The 14,806-nt window shown below is 37.5% G+C and overlaps 1 protein-coding gene across 1 annotated transcript; it reads left to right on the forward strand.

Annotated features, from left to right (window-relative positions):
* The first annotated feature begins 4,642 nt into the window (after positions 1–4,642).
* Positions 4,643–13,513, forward strand: LOC149390900 (L-arabinokinase-like). Its single transcript, XM_089619346.1, has 29 exons — positions 4,643–5,095; positions 5,186–5,293; positions 5,402–5,470; positions 5,797–5,880; positions 6,046–6,122; positions 6,499–6,565; positions 6,707–6,764; positions 6,843–6,910; positions 6,996–7,058; positions 7,389–7,442; positions 7,539–7,641; positions 7,714–7,823; positions 7,992–8,111; positions 8,237–8,293; positions 8,663–8,835; positions 8,922–9,090; positions 9,604–9,687; positions 9,832–9,954; positions 10,186–10,316; positions 10,395–10,476; positions 10,802–10,889; positions 10,992–11,035; positions 11,151–11,246; positions 11,329–11,405; positions 11,660–11,860; positions 11,947–12,112; positions 12,414–12,485; positions 12,758–12,961; positions 13,063–13,513. The coding sequence occupies exons 1-29, from the start codon at positions 4,988–4,990 to the stop codon at positions 13,183–13,185; spliced, it is 2,979 nt and encodes a 992-aa protein (XP_089475472.1). The 5' UTR covers positions 4,643–4,987; the 3' UTR covers positions 13,186–13,513.
* The last annotated feature ends 1,293 nt before the right edge of the window (positions 13,514–14,806 follow it).

Genomic DNA, 14,806 nt, shown 5'->3' on the forward strand with positions numbered 1-14,806 from the left:
AATACCTTAATCCTAATTCATAAACCCTTCAAACCAATCTTTCACTATCAAACTTTCAGACTCAAACTATATGGTGTGGAAGCAGCAGGTTCTCTCCAACGTCAGAGGCTATGGGCTTGAAGGTTTTTTGTTCGGAAAAATATCGAAACCAGCAGAGTTCTTTGAAGCAACAAATCCAGTCACCGGCCGTCCAACTCAAGGCCAACCGAACGGTGAATATGCTATATGAGTTAGACAAGACCAACTCCTTGTCTCTTGGTTGTTGGCAACCATGTCGGAAACTATCCTCGTCAACATGGTCAGTTTCGAAACCTCCAGTGAAATCTGGATTCATTGGAGAAATCCTTTGCTTCTCAATCACGAGCTAGAATCATGCAATACAAGCTCCAACTCCAAACTCTTAAGAAATGAAGTTTCACCATGAGAGAATATCTCACGAAGATGAAGTCATACACCGATGTTCTCACATCCGCATGTCACAAACTCATCGAGGACGATCAAATAATTTACATCCTCTCTGGGCTTGGCCATGAGTTCGATCCGGTGGTCGTTCTAATCACCTCCAAGACAGAGCCTTTTCTCCTAAAAACTTTCCTCTAAAAACTCTCCTACCTTTTTACTTTCAAACCTTCTTCACGTCCCTCACATCACTAAAAATATGTTGAGTGCTTCACAGTTTGCCCATGATAACCATGTCTTTTTTTAGTTTAATCCTAATTTTTTTTGTCTTATGAAGGACTAAACCACAGGGTGCTTCTGCGAGGAAGCCTCAATCGGGATCTATATCATTTTCACTTTATCACCCATCTCAAAATTAGCTTTATTTTCAATTAAAAATACTGGTCTATGTTTATCTAGTGTCGCTCAACCAAATGTCGACCCCAATGTCCAAACTCCAATGGATATTTGGCACCGACGTCTTGAACACCCAGCTAGCAAAGTTCTGCAGCAGGTTCTTCAACATTGTAATTTGCTCAAAGAAATGAAAAGTATTTTCCATTTTTGTGAAGCGTGCCATTTAGGAAAAAGTCATAAAAAACCTTTCTCAGCATCCAGAACTGTCTACAATGAACCTTTTTTTTTATTAATTCATTCGGAGTTATGGGGACTATCTCCGGTCACCTTAAGAAATGGCTATAGATACTATGTAAATTTCATTGATGCTCACTTAAAATTCAAGTGGCTTTACCTCTTGAAATCCAAATCTGAAGTTTTTGACACTTTTGTTTACTTAAAAAAAAATGATAGAAAATCAATTCAACAAATCCATTAAAACTGTTCAAAGTGATTGGGAAGGGGAGTATTGATCGCTACAATCTTTCTTTTCTAAACACGGGATTCTACATAGACTCTTTTATCCTCACACACCATAACAAAACGGCACCACCCAACGTAAACACCGTAACGTAGTCGAGTCCAGCCTAACCATTCTTGCTCAATCCAACCTTCCTCTTCGATTTTGGGAAGATGCTTTCACTTCAAAGTGTCTTTTTGATCAATAGACTCCCGACAAGGAAGCTCCGGCACAAGAGCCCTCTTGAGATTCTCTATAAGGTAAAGCCCAACTACTCATTTCTTAAAGTTTTTGGTTGCGTTTGTTATCCTCATACATGTCCTTAAAACACACACAAATTCCAATTCCGATCCAAACCATATACCTTTATTGGTTATAACAATCAAAACAAGGGTTATACATGCATAGGCTCTCACAACCGTCACTTCATATCTCGTGATGTCTCTTTTGATGAAAATACATTTCCCTTTGCCAACACACCTACGGACCATAGTAATCATCATATCACCGAATTTCTTCCAGCGCTTCTTCTCTAGTCCTAGTCCAAACTCCTACATCACCGTGTTCCGCTCACTTCTGCTCATTCTCAAGATCTTGTTCCATCTTGTACTAACACCGATGCCCACGAAGACATCGTTGAATCTGCTCCATGTGTAAAAGAACAGGTTGTCGAGCCCTACCGACTCACGTGTGTCATCTTCACAATGCTTTGTACGGGCTCAAGCAAGCCTCGAGGTCTTGGTTCGAGAAATTTCGGCTTTGGCTCCTTAAATCAGGCTTCCACAACTCTCGATCTGATAATTCCCTCTTTCTCCGGTTTACACCAACCTCTATGATATTCGTCCTAGTGTACGTTGATGACATCATTGGACCCTTCATTTTTTTCTTGGCGTAGAAATCACCCGCACAGCAATCGGTCATCTCAATCACTCTATATACATCTCCGATCTCCTTCAGCGTGCCGATATGGACGGTGCCGCTGCCTCGCCTACGCCTATGGTCTCAAGTCTCCATCTTTCAGCCTATGATAGTGATCCTATTGAGGAAGACACCAAGTATCGCAACTTTTTCGGTGCTTTACAATACGCCACCATCATTCGGCCTGAAAAATCTCGTACAGTGTTAACAAGCTCAGCCAATTCATGCACTGTCCTCTAGACCAACATTGGAAAGCTCTCAAACTTGTCCTCCGATATATAAAAGGAACGCCCAATCATGATTTTCATATGACCCCCTTAAATGCCCTCAATCTAGTGGGCTTCTCCGATGCTGACTGGGCGACAAACAAAGATGACAAAAAATCCACGTCAGGGTTGTGCATATACTTCGGAGGCAATCTGATTGCGTGGTCATCAAAAAAGCAAAACACGGTGTCAAGATCATCTATGGAATCAGAATATAGAAGTCTAGCCTCCACTACAACTGAACTTCTCTGGCTCAAATCGCTTCTCCATGAACTCAAGGTCAAGCAAACACAGACCCGAGTCATTTGGTGCGATAATCTCGGTACAGTCTCACTCTCAACAAATCCAGTTCTGCATGCTATAATGAAGCATATTGAGTTTGTTTCTTACTTCGTTAGAGAGCAGACCAGTCGCAAAATTGTGTGTGTGAATCACGTACCAGCCACTGATCAAGCAGCGGACATATTCACAAAACCATTGTCTGGAGCTTTTCTAAAAAAAACTTAGAAACAAGCTCAAGGTAGTGTCACTGGGAGCGTTAGAATTGAGGGGGAATGTTAAACAATAAAAACGACAGTAAAACACCAAGCTTCAGATTATGCCTGTCGTTTTTATTCTTTCAATTCTCCCACTTCTCCTCTAATATCTCTTCCCACTCAGCCTTCTTGGACCACTGTACACGCATCATCCTCGTTCAAACTACATCAATTCTATTGGTGCACTCGACTTGATGCGGATAGGAATCAAAAGAAATATCCTATTACAGATGTATTTTTTTTTTTTTTTTGCTTATCTTGTTACCGTTGCCATACCAACATTTGTATAAAAGACAGCTGATCTATGTGCTTTCATTATTATCAATACTCCTTTTTATCATTGTTTATTCTGTCTAGTTCTTCTTTTTACTTATTCACGTATTTAAAAGTAATTTCAGATACAATATTGGATAAAAATTTTTGAGAACTTCAGTCTTGAGTCAACTGGAGATTCACTTATCCTTTCTCTTCTTCTATGTTCATTACTTATTATTCCTTGAAGCTATATCGTAATATGGTATCTGAGCTATTTCCGCACATTCTTCATTAACCTAAGCTACGATTTCTTCTCCATTCTCGGTGGCAAGTTCCGATTCGGTTTATTAGCAAAAAACGGTGCATCACCGTAAAAATATTTTTAAAGGCACTATTTATTTCTTATTTTCATTCTCGGTTGCAAGCTCAGATTCAATTTTCATTACCTATGGCGAAAAATGGTGCAATATCGACTGGAGATCCAACGATGCAATACCGTAAGCATCTAATCATGTTAGTTCACGTCCGTACAAAACACATTGATATAAAAGAAATAGATTTTACTAAAGAACTTGTAATTCAAGATGTGTCATAAAAAATTAGACTGCAAACATCATTTTTTAATTTTTAAAGGCGCCATTAATTCCTTTTTTTCACATCTTTGTGACAGGTTAAAGGCGTTATTAACGTCAGTCGCGTCTGAAATTTACCATGCCTAGCTCGATCGAGGTTTGTTACGGCTGGGATGTCACTCAAGATCTTTTTTTTTTTTTTTGATAATTCTGTTATTACTTTGGACTTTGTGTATCAATATATATACTCTGCTTTTTAGTTGTAGCAACTTCTTCAATTGAGATCAGTGATACAACCTCTAATTGTTTCAAATTTGAGATAAGATATACTGTTCAACAATACTGAACAAAAACCTGCAAAATAAAATTGGTTTTGAGTTAAAAAAAAAAAACCCAGCAAAATAGTATTTTTTGAGCTGCACACATTATCTTGTTCTAATTATTTATAATATCCAGTGCATATGATATGTACGTATTATCCCCATACGAAAAAAAAAACAAGTAGATATTGTTGAGTCACAATAATTATAATATAATCCACCATCTTAATATAATCGTTATTCCTGTGTGACCTCCTCGTTCAAGTCTTGAATAGCTACTTCAGCAGATTTTATATCACTGTTTTTATCCTCAGATTACTAGTTAACATCATTGATAAAAATAAAAAAAATAAGAAAAGGGTGCTAGAACACTTTTCAACAGTTTTGAGGATAATATTTTGCCAATTTGATAGTTACGCTGATGTGGCGTCAATGCAGTTTCAACGGCCTAGCTAGTCAGCTCAGCAACAACCGCTTTTATTCATCAAATTGAGAGTGGCGTCGAAACTGGGCAAAACTTTCCCAATATCTTTATCAATAAAAACAAAGTATAAGACAATAACAAAAATCTCACCATTCAACATTATTTATAGAGTTCTAGATCAAAAATAAAATAAAATTTGAATTTAAACAGAATACCCCGGGAAAGAGCGGTATATAAGTAAATAGTATTACCGGTTTCTATCCAGATCATCCGACTTTACGGCGGAGATCTCTCTTTCTTTTATTTCTTATTCTTTCCAACTATTTTCAATTCGATTCTCGTTTGGTCCTCTTCGTTCTTCATTTTCATCGCTAGGGTTTTCGATTCTCGTCTCAGAGGGTAATGAGGATCGAGTCTGAGAGCGACGGAGTTTCTGCTTCGAGGAACCACCTGGTCTTCGCTTACTACGTCACCGGACATGGATTCGGCCACGCCACTCGCGTCGTTGAGGTTACTCTCTCTGATTTCTCGGGAGATTTATTCAAGTTTTTTTTTTTTGTGTGTGTTGTATTGTGACGATCGGTTTATGGCTGCGATCAGGTGGTTCGTCACTTGATTCTCGCCGGACACGACGTTCACGTCGTCACCGGAGCTCCGGAATTTGTGTTCACATCTGAAATTCAGTCGCCGAGGCTTTTCATTCGAAAGGTCAAACTTTCTTTTGTTTAAAGCAATAACTCGAATTGTGTTTGGAAGAGAATGTCTTTGAAGTGTGGCTTTTGCTGATGTTTGAAAAATGGTTTGAACCAAAATCAGGTGTTGTTGGATTGCGGAGCAGTTCAGGCTGATGCTTTAACTGTTGATCGACTTGCTTCCTTGGAAAAGGTTTGAAACAGAAAAGAAAAAAGTTCATATTTTTATTTATTTATTATATAAAATTTGATTCTTTGTGGGAACTTCTGATTAATTGGTTGTGTGTGTATAAAGTGACACTCATTTGTAGAATAATGTGCGATCCGGTGATGCTTTCACTCATGTGCTGTTTTTTGCTAGATTGGGTTTCTATTTTGAATACATAAATGGATATCTATATATAATTTATTTATTTATTAATAAGAATACTTCATTTGTGTACATAATATTCATGTACCATGGGAAATATTTTTCTGGAAAAAAATTGATTGGATATTTTTTTATTCCGGTGTGTCTAGTACTCAGAAACGGCTGTGGTACCGCGGGCTTCAATTTTGGCTACTGAAGTTGAGTGGCTGAACTCCATCAAAGCTGACTTAGTGGTACTTTGTTGCTTCTTCTTTATGCAGTAACCTACTTTACTTTCCTTTAAATAGTGTAAAAAACTACATTTCTTTTCGGTCGCTTTAATGGTGCCAAATCAGAAGGGATTCGGACTAGTGAGAAGGCTTTTGATGACATATTTTCGTATTAATGTTGAAATACAGGTCTCGGATGTTGTTCCAGTCGCATGCCGCGCAGCAGCTGATGCTGGAATTCGCTCTGTATGTGTCACCAACTTCAGGTAGTTTCTTCTAAAATATATAGAGCCTAAGAGCCATAACAATTTCTGGTTGGATTACTTATCCGTTCATAATCCTACTCTGAGATTATGAACTTTCAAGCCATCAGTTTTTTTGTTGGACTATGGCATGTCTTAGGACTGAAAGATTCAGTTGACAATTTTTTGCGTACTTCATGTGCTTGGATTTATTTTCTGACTGCAAATCTCTCATCTTTGATAATATGAGAAAATAAGGCTTCATACTTATGTTTTATGTGCAATATCTTGCATCTTTAACTTTGTCATGTTGGACAACTCCTGAATGTCCAGAAATGACAATAAGACCATTTAAGAACGCATTTTTTTTGTTTTGTTTCTTGTTTGTCTTTACTTGCAGTTGGGACTTCATCTATGCAGAGTATGTGATGGCTGCTGGAAATCACCATCGATCAATAGTTTGGCAGGTCATCCTTTATTGCATTAGCTCAGATAAATATCTTCATAAATTGTAGTATTTTCCTCTTTGTTGCGTTCATAATTGCATTAGCCCTACACTTTGCTTCTTCCCGTTATATTAAACTTGTTCTTTCACTAAATGGATACAGATTGCAGAGGATTACTCTCACTGCGAGTTTCTGATCCGTCTTCCAGGATACTGCCCAAGTATGCTTTTTGACCTACAAGACTGAGGCTCCTCATATCATTCCTCAAAATTTAATTTGTTTTCCATGAATATCGCAGTGCCTGCTTTTCGTGATGTTATTGATGTTCCCCTGGTTGTCAGAAAATTTCACAGATCCCGCAAAGAGGTCTGAGTGTCATGGATATTACCACGTGTCTTTCATTGCTTAACATTAATCCATGGCGTGTGTCTCTTTATCTTTCTTCTTACAGGTGAGGAAGGAGCTTGGCATTGGGGATGATGTGAAGCTTGTTATTTTGAACTTTGGTGGACAGGTAACATAACAATATTCATATTCTTGGATATCTCAATTTTGAGTGTCATTTGATGCATCAGACTCCTGAAGAATATTGTCAAAGAGAGAAAGTTTCGTGTTGAATAGTGTCCCGACTTATGTAAAATCACTTATGGATTCACTGTAAAAAAATGAATTTCCTCGTCAAGAAAGGACCAAAAGTTTCCTATTCTCTTAATGAATGTTGCCTTTCCAACAACATTTCCTTAGCCTGATTTTACTTAAATTTGAATATAGAACAATTTTAAGTTCAAATGGTTTTAATTCATATAAGCGCATTTGTCAATTCTCTTTATCCCTTTTTTGGCAGCCTGCAGGCTGGAGATTGAAAGAAGAGTTTTTGCCTACTGGATGGATGTGCCTGGTATTTTACAAATTCTAGATTTTGCTATGAATTTTGCTTTGTGAAGGTCACAATTCCTCATATGATTTGTATTTTCGTACTGTTTTCTCGTATTAGGTTTGTGGAGCTTCTGAGAGCCAAGAGCTTCCACCAAATTTCATTAGGCTTGCAAAAGATGCATATACGCCTGACCTTATAGCAGCATCTGACTGTATGCTTGGTAAGAATAGATTTTTGGTTGTGCGAGCTTGAATTTTAGATATGGGTTAAAAATGAAAACTGCATCATTTAGGAAAAATTGGATATGGCACTGTGAGCGAGGCTTTGGCGTACAAGCTGCCTTTTGTGTTCGTACGGCGAGACTACTTTAATGAAGAACCTTTCTTGAGAAATATGCTTGAGGTACAGAGTGTGGTCTAAAACGTTTTGTTTTCTATGTCCTTATCACTTTTATTTCGTAAGTTCTCATGCTAACGATGAATATGCTTGTTAGGATGTCATCTCTCACTTTTGAGAAAAGTCCTTATCAAGATAATATTATTGATCGACGTATAATAATTGGTTGAACAGTTCTATCAAGCGGGAGTTGAAATGATAAGGAGGGATTTACTTACTGGCCATTGGAAACCTTATCTTGAACGTGCACTTACTTTGAAACCATGCTACGAAGGAGGCATCAATGGTGGTGAGGTACCTAATATAATTATGAAATTTCTCAATTTATGGTATTTCTTGAACTGTTTTACCATTTATATATTGTAAGTTGATTAATAGACCCTTGATGCTTATCTAATAAAGAAAACAAAAATCCACAGGTTGCGGCTCAAATATTGCAGGAAACAGCTTTTGGGAAAAATTATGCATCAGATAAGGTAAAATCTTGCATTTGATAACATTGTCACACTTTTTTCTGTGAAGGTTCTCTATTAGTTGGAACACGTTTATAATTATAGATTTGAAATACACGAAGATTACATGCATATACACTATGATACTTGTTTAAAAAGCATGCAAATATATTTATGAAGGTCAAATGACTCATTAGTTTTTAGTACTGGGAACTTGTGTACAAAGCATGTAAATATACTCATAGGGGTTTGGTGCTCATACCTAAGCCAAAAAAGGATCATTGCCTAAAAAGCAAGCTCATATCTCTTATAAATTTAACTAGTGCAAGGGTTTTATATTAGTCAAAATTCTGTGAGTCAAAACTGAACTTCAGCTTTTTACTTGCACTTTAGCTAAGTGGGGCTCGAAGGCTACGTGATGCCATTATTCTGGGTTATCAACTACAAAGGATGCCTGGGCGAGATATTTCAATTCCAGATTGGTACGCAAATGCGGAAAGTGAACTTGGCCTTGGCAGCGGCTCGCCCAGTTATCAAATGAGCGAGAGCAGTGCCACGACGAGCCCGTGAGATTTGACTTCTCAAAGTTGTTTACTTCATCATGGAAGCCATTGCATGTATTTTTTTTACATTTTTATAATTATCTTTACAGGTTCACAGAAGATTTTGAGATTCTAAATGGAGATGCTCAAGGTCTTCCAGATACATTAGCTTTTTTAAACAGTTTAGCAGAACTTGATACTATCTATGACTTGGCGAAACATTCTGAGAAGCGCCAGTTGAGGGAACAAAAGGCTGCTGCAGGACTTTTTAATTGGGAGGTCTATTCATTCGACCCAAAACTTTTTTATTTCAGTTTTTTCCCCTGAGAGGGGGTTATGCTTTCTAACTTTATATATGGTTGGTCATGCACATGAACTATTTCCTTATCTGCCACGAAGAAGAAATCAGATTGCAGATTCATACAGTACTAGGCTCAAATTGATTTACTTATTCTTCTGTAGTTAGTATATGGTGTAGAAATGCTTTATGAAATCTGGTGTTTTGCATTGATTTACTGGATTCCACAATTAATAGAAGCCTTAGAAAAAAAAAATCATTGCTGTCTTAATGATCACTGAGGGAATCTAGTACTTCTTTAAAATAGAGATCAATAGATGCATTCTATGATGTGGTTATTGTATCAAATTTATCTGCACCTATACTCGGGACTGTCTTGGACTAATAATATATATACATGTATGCTCAAAGATAAGTAGATTATTTTAGCAGTTATAAGTTGTAACCTGTTTTGGTACTGATTGTTTTTGCTTACCATGTGTTTGGGAATACAGGAAGATATTTTTGTGACAAGAGCACCTGGACGTTTAGATGTTATGGGAGGAATTGCTGATTATTCTGGAAGCCTTGTGTTGCAGGTTCGTGTTTGTTTATCTACTACTTATACGATAACTTCTTAAAAGGATATGTATATTAGAATGTTTTGTTCTTCTCTCCGTAGATTTTTCGTTTTGTGGTTATTATTGTCTCTATTGTTAACATGTATTCTCTCTGTTAAATAGATGCCAATTAGAGAAGCCTGTCACGTTGCTATTCAAAAAAACCATCCTAGTAAAAATAGACTCTGGAAGCATGCACAGGCGAGGCAGGAAGCCAAAGGACAAGGGTCACCTGTCCTGCAAATTGTAAGCACAACCATCATATTTGGTTTTCCCCTTTGAGCTGTTCAATCAATAGAAACAATTATTCCTTCATATTTGGGGTGTGATAATCTCCACAGCACGATATTGATTTTTTCATTCTGATCACACAAATTCAAATGAACTGTACATTATATAGTAGAAAGAAAACGAAATGAAACCCCCAAAAGCATATTAAAATTTCCTTTGTTAATACTTTCTTATTTACTTTTCCAGGTTTCTTACGGTTCTGAGTTGAGCAATCGAGGTCCAACTTTTGACATGGATCTATCTGATTTTATGGATGGAGAGAAGCCGATATCATATGACAAAGCAAAGAAATACTTTGCTCAAGACCCATCCCAAAAGTATGAATCTTTTTTAATTTGATGTGTCAATTTTGTATCCATACCTTGGTGTCATACTCGAGTTTTGCATGTTGCTAGGTGGGCTGCATATGTTGCGGGTGCGATTCTGGTTTTAATGACAGAATTAGGCGAACGCTTTCCGGATAGTATCAGTATTCTGGTATGTGTCTCCACAGCTTTCAAACTAATATTGATTTTCTATATCCTGGCTACATGAGTTTTGAGTTCTTGCTAGTTAGAAACAGGGATTTACTTGTTCCTGTATAATTCTCTGCTATGTGGATGAGTAACTTGTGAGTGATTTTATTTTTGCTTTGTCTGTAAGCAAGTCAGTTCTTATGGGTGCTCTCTGGGAATATAGCAAAATCAAGTCAAATTGAATGGATTAGAGTGGGGACTGACCACTGCTTAATGTGTTAACGCGGTCCTTCTAATGGTTTAGAGTGGATATATGAGCTCTTTCTAATGTCCAATATTACGTATAGGTTTCATCCACTGTCCCCGAGGGTAAAGGAGTATCCTCTTCTGCCGCTGTGGAGGTTGCTACCATGTCTGCTCTGGCTGCTGCTCATGGTAAGCTTATCCAAATATTTACATAGAAACATCTTAATACTGTCTCTGTATAAACTATCCATAGAATGAACAAGCAGTCTAAAACTCTCCAAACCATTGCAGGATTAACCATCAACCCCAGAGATCTTGCTTTACTTTGCCAAAAGGTTTGGCCTTTAGAACAACAATCGCTGCTTGCTCGAACAACCTTTAATGTTTTTTTAGTACTCCAGTGCATTGCACATATTTTAAAAAAAAATACTATTTCAAAATACTCACTAGGTGGAGAATCATATTGTTGGAGCTCCATGTGGTGTTATGGATCAAATGACTTCGGCTTGTGGTGAAGCCAACAAGCTTCTAGCGATGGTGTGCCAGGTAGAGATCATCAACAAGATTACTTCTATATCTTCCACATCTCAGTTAATAATATTTGCATTTCTTTTTCCCTCGTTTCCAGCCAGCCGAGGTACTGGGGCTTGTAGAAATTCCGGGCCACATAAGATTCTGGGGAATTGATTCGGGGATAAGACACAGGTACGGTGTAATAATAAAAAAAAAAAAACAAGTAATGTTATAATTTATTTTGGTGTAACTAAATCCCCCGGTTTTTGGTATGCATGCACATGTAGATTATATAGTTATTTAGATGTGATCATGTCACTGACCATATATATCTCGTTTTTTTGTTTTTACCTTGCGAAATAGTCGCAATCTTCTTTATTCCTATCCACCATGGTCCTCGAATTCACAAGTTTAGCGGCCCTTTTTCCTTCTGTTTATCTGGGCAGTGTTGGTGGTGCCGACTATGGATCTGTCAGAATAGGTGCATTTATGGGTCGAGAGATGATTAAATGCATGGCGTCTTCTATCTTATCTCGAACACTTCCAGATCCAAATGGTTTAAACATTGACGAGTTAGAGGAAGATGGTATTGAACTACTGAAAACCGAGGCATCCTTGGATTACTTATGCAACTTGTCACCTCACAGGTAAAGCTCATTTTGTGGATTCCCTCTAGTCTGACCAGTTTGATTGGGATGAAGGGAACTTTACAATCCTCAAACTTTTGACACAGATACGAGGCTGTCTATGCTAAGATGTTGCCCAAGCATTTGCTTGGTGAGGCTTTCCAGGAAAAGTACATTGATCACAATGATCCAGTCACTGCAATTGACCCCAAGTGCAATTATGTAGTGAAAGCACCGGCAAGACATCCCATATATGAAAATTTCCGGGTCAAGGTTAGTTTGAGTTTCAAGTTTCTATTGTGCCAAAAATCCTAATAAAAATGTCATCAAACTAAAGCCATAATTTAGATAGATCGAAACCCTATGATTTTTTCTACTTTCAGTTGATGTGAGGATTATATTTTGCGTTCATAACATATTTGATGTATCACGGGTTAAAGTAGGGCTGCCTAGATGTTAAAAGAAGGATGTAGGGCTGAAATTAGCTTCCTTCTTTTTTCGTGCCTCGATTGTGATCTCATAACAAGCTCTGATACGTTATTTAATTTGTATCTTCTTTTATTGATTCACGCAGGCCTTCAAAGCTTTGCTTACATCTGCATCGTCAAATGAGCAACTTTCGGCTCTTGGAGAATTATTGTATCAGGTTTGTAAGTCTCTGCATTTTGGACTGTCATAAGATATGGCGTACATACCGAGAATTTGCACGTAGCATGTATTTAATTCCAGATTAAAACTGACAGTGCTCTTACATTCATGCCTTAATTTTGTAACAAATTATAAGAAATGATCAAGGGTGTTTCTTTTAGGGACATAAAAACAATGAGCATGAGGGTGAATAGAAGACAATGGAATAGGAAAATGAGAGCTTATAAAGTATCTTTCTGACCTTAATATACGTATTTCGACGTGTCATAGTGCCATTATAGCTACAGCCATTGTGGACTGGGGTCGGACGGAACAGACAGGCTTGTCCAATTAGTACAGGAGTTACAGCACAGCAAACTGTCTAAATCTGATGAGGGCACATTATTTGGAGCCAAGATAACTGGCGGAGGTTCCGGTGGAACGGTCTGTGTGATTGGCAGGAATTGCCTTCAGACCAACCAGCAAGTTCTTGAGGTAACTCTTAACATAAATATATCATTTCTAAGTATCTCACATTCCATCATGTTCGAAAACCAACATCAATTACTGACTTTGTTTATTTATTATTTGTTCAGGTTCAGCAGAGATACAAAGCTGCTACAGGGTATTTGCCATTTATTTTCGAGGGTTCATCACCGGGTGCCGGAAAATTTGGCTATCTAAGAATACGCCGTCGCAGCTCACCCACGCTACAATAAACTATATACAGAGGTCGGCGCCAAAAAATATTCGCTGCGTATCAGATTATATTAAATGGATTAATTTGTAATAAACTCTGCAGACGCTAGAGATATAATACGGCGTAGTAAGTTGCATCAGCTAATAATGTGGTAGTTATAATGGAAGACTAGGTCGTCTTTGTTGAGTATTAAGAATAAGATTAAAAGAGTCTATTATTATCTTTATTAAAAGTTCAAATCAAAGGCACAAGTCAACATTGTAGTAGCAATAAAAATCACAGAATTGCATGCCACGTTATATGGCTCAAGTAATAAGACGGTCTTCTCCATCCTTTTGAAAGAAAAATTCATATGTGCCGACTCTTGTCGTCTTTATTTCAGGTAGATCAAGCCCTTCCATAATCTGATCGTCGTGTTCACAAAATCCTTCATTTGTACTTGGAAGGAAGATTACAAGTAACATCGAGAAAATCTATTAGAAATAAAATTCAAGGCGCGTCCTCAAAATCCCACTTTCTGTTAAGTTTAAATGAATTTGTTGCTCCAAACAAAATTGTGAAGTTTTGAATCACTAAGTTCTTATCATTCTCTCGAAGAAATTGTGAAACAAGAAACGGAAACATATTTCCTAGCCATAAAGGTAACTTTCAATCATAGCTCAAAAAACGTATATTTCAAATTATTCTAGCTCAACCTCCAAAGTATGTTTTCAATAAAAATTATCCCAGCTCAACCTCCAATTAATTTAGAGAGAGAAGTATGTTAGATCAATATAAATCGCACTATGAATAATAGAGCAGCGAAAATTAAATTATATCCAAGATTCCAAGTCAACAACATCAAGCCTCCCATCTTTTTCTCGACGTCTTCTAGCCTCCTCGACAGGGTCGTGACCTTCTCGGACTCAGCCACTTTCAACTTGTCTTCGGTGTCTCTCAGCCTTCGAGTCGTGTTCCAATAAGTTCGAGCATATTATATTGTAGATCTTTCTTTTATAATAGAGGAATTGCCGGCATAAATCCCTAATGTTTTCATGACCATACACTTAACTCCCTAATCTTTTTTTTCGCGGTTAAAATACCTAATGTGCATTTTCAGTTGCACCGTTAGAAGTTTGGCTGTTAAATTTCAAATGAACGACCTGGATTAAACATGCTAGTAAAATGTTAATTTTCTGATTCTATTATATTTTTTTGCTATTTTTTTTTATCTGATGTGAAATTAAAATATATAAATAAAACTAAACAAATAAAAGCTTGAAAATCGGATTAAAAAAAAACAAAAAAAAAAGTCTGAGAATCCCCAAATAATCAAATCGAAGAAGAACAAAAACTCGTACATTTGGAAGACTGAAATCGCAGAGCATCATCATCGAAGATGGACGACGGCGAAGGCCATCCAGAAGGTGAAGAAGAGGAGTTCGTCTTTGAAGAAGAAGAGTACGTCGAAACTGAAATCCAACAAGCAGAAGACGTTCAGACCACGACTCAACCTCAGGCTTGGTGGTCTGTTGTGAATGAGATGTGCAATGACGTTGGCGACGAAGATTCAGAAGGCATAATATCATGTAGCGACCTCGACAGCCTGTGTAGCGATGATGAGGACGGTAACTCGACAAAGAAAAGCAAGCGAGAGTATA

The sequence above is a fragment of the Urtica dioica genome, chromosome 7, assembly GCF_054948205.1.
Source record: "Urtica dioica subsp. dioica isolate 48M chromosome 7, U.dioica_male_clone48M_v1_H2, whole genome shotgun sequence".
Lineage (NCBI taxonomy): Eukaryota > Viridiplantae > Streptophyta > Magnoliopsida > Rosales > Urticaceae > Urtica > Urtica dioica.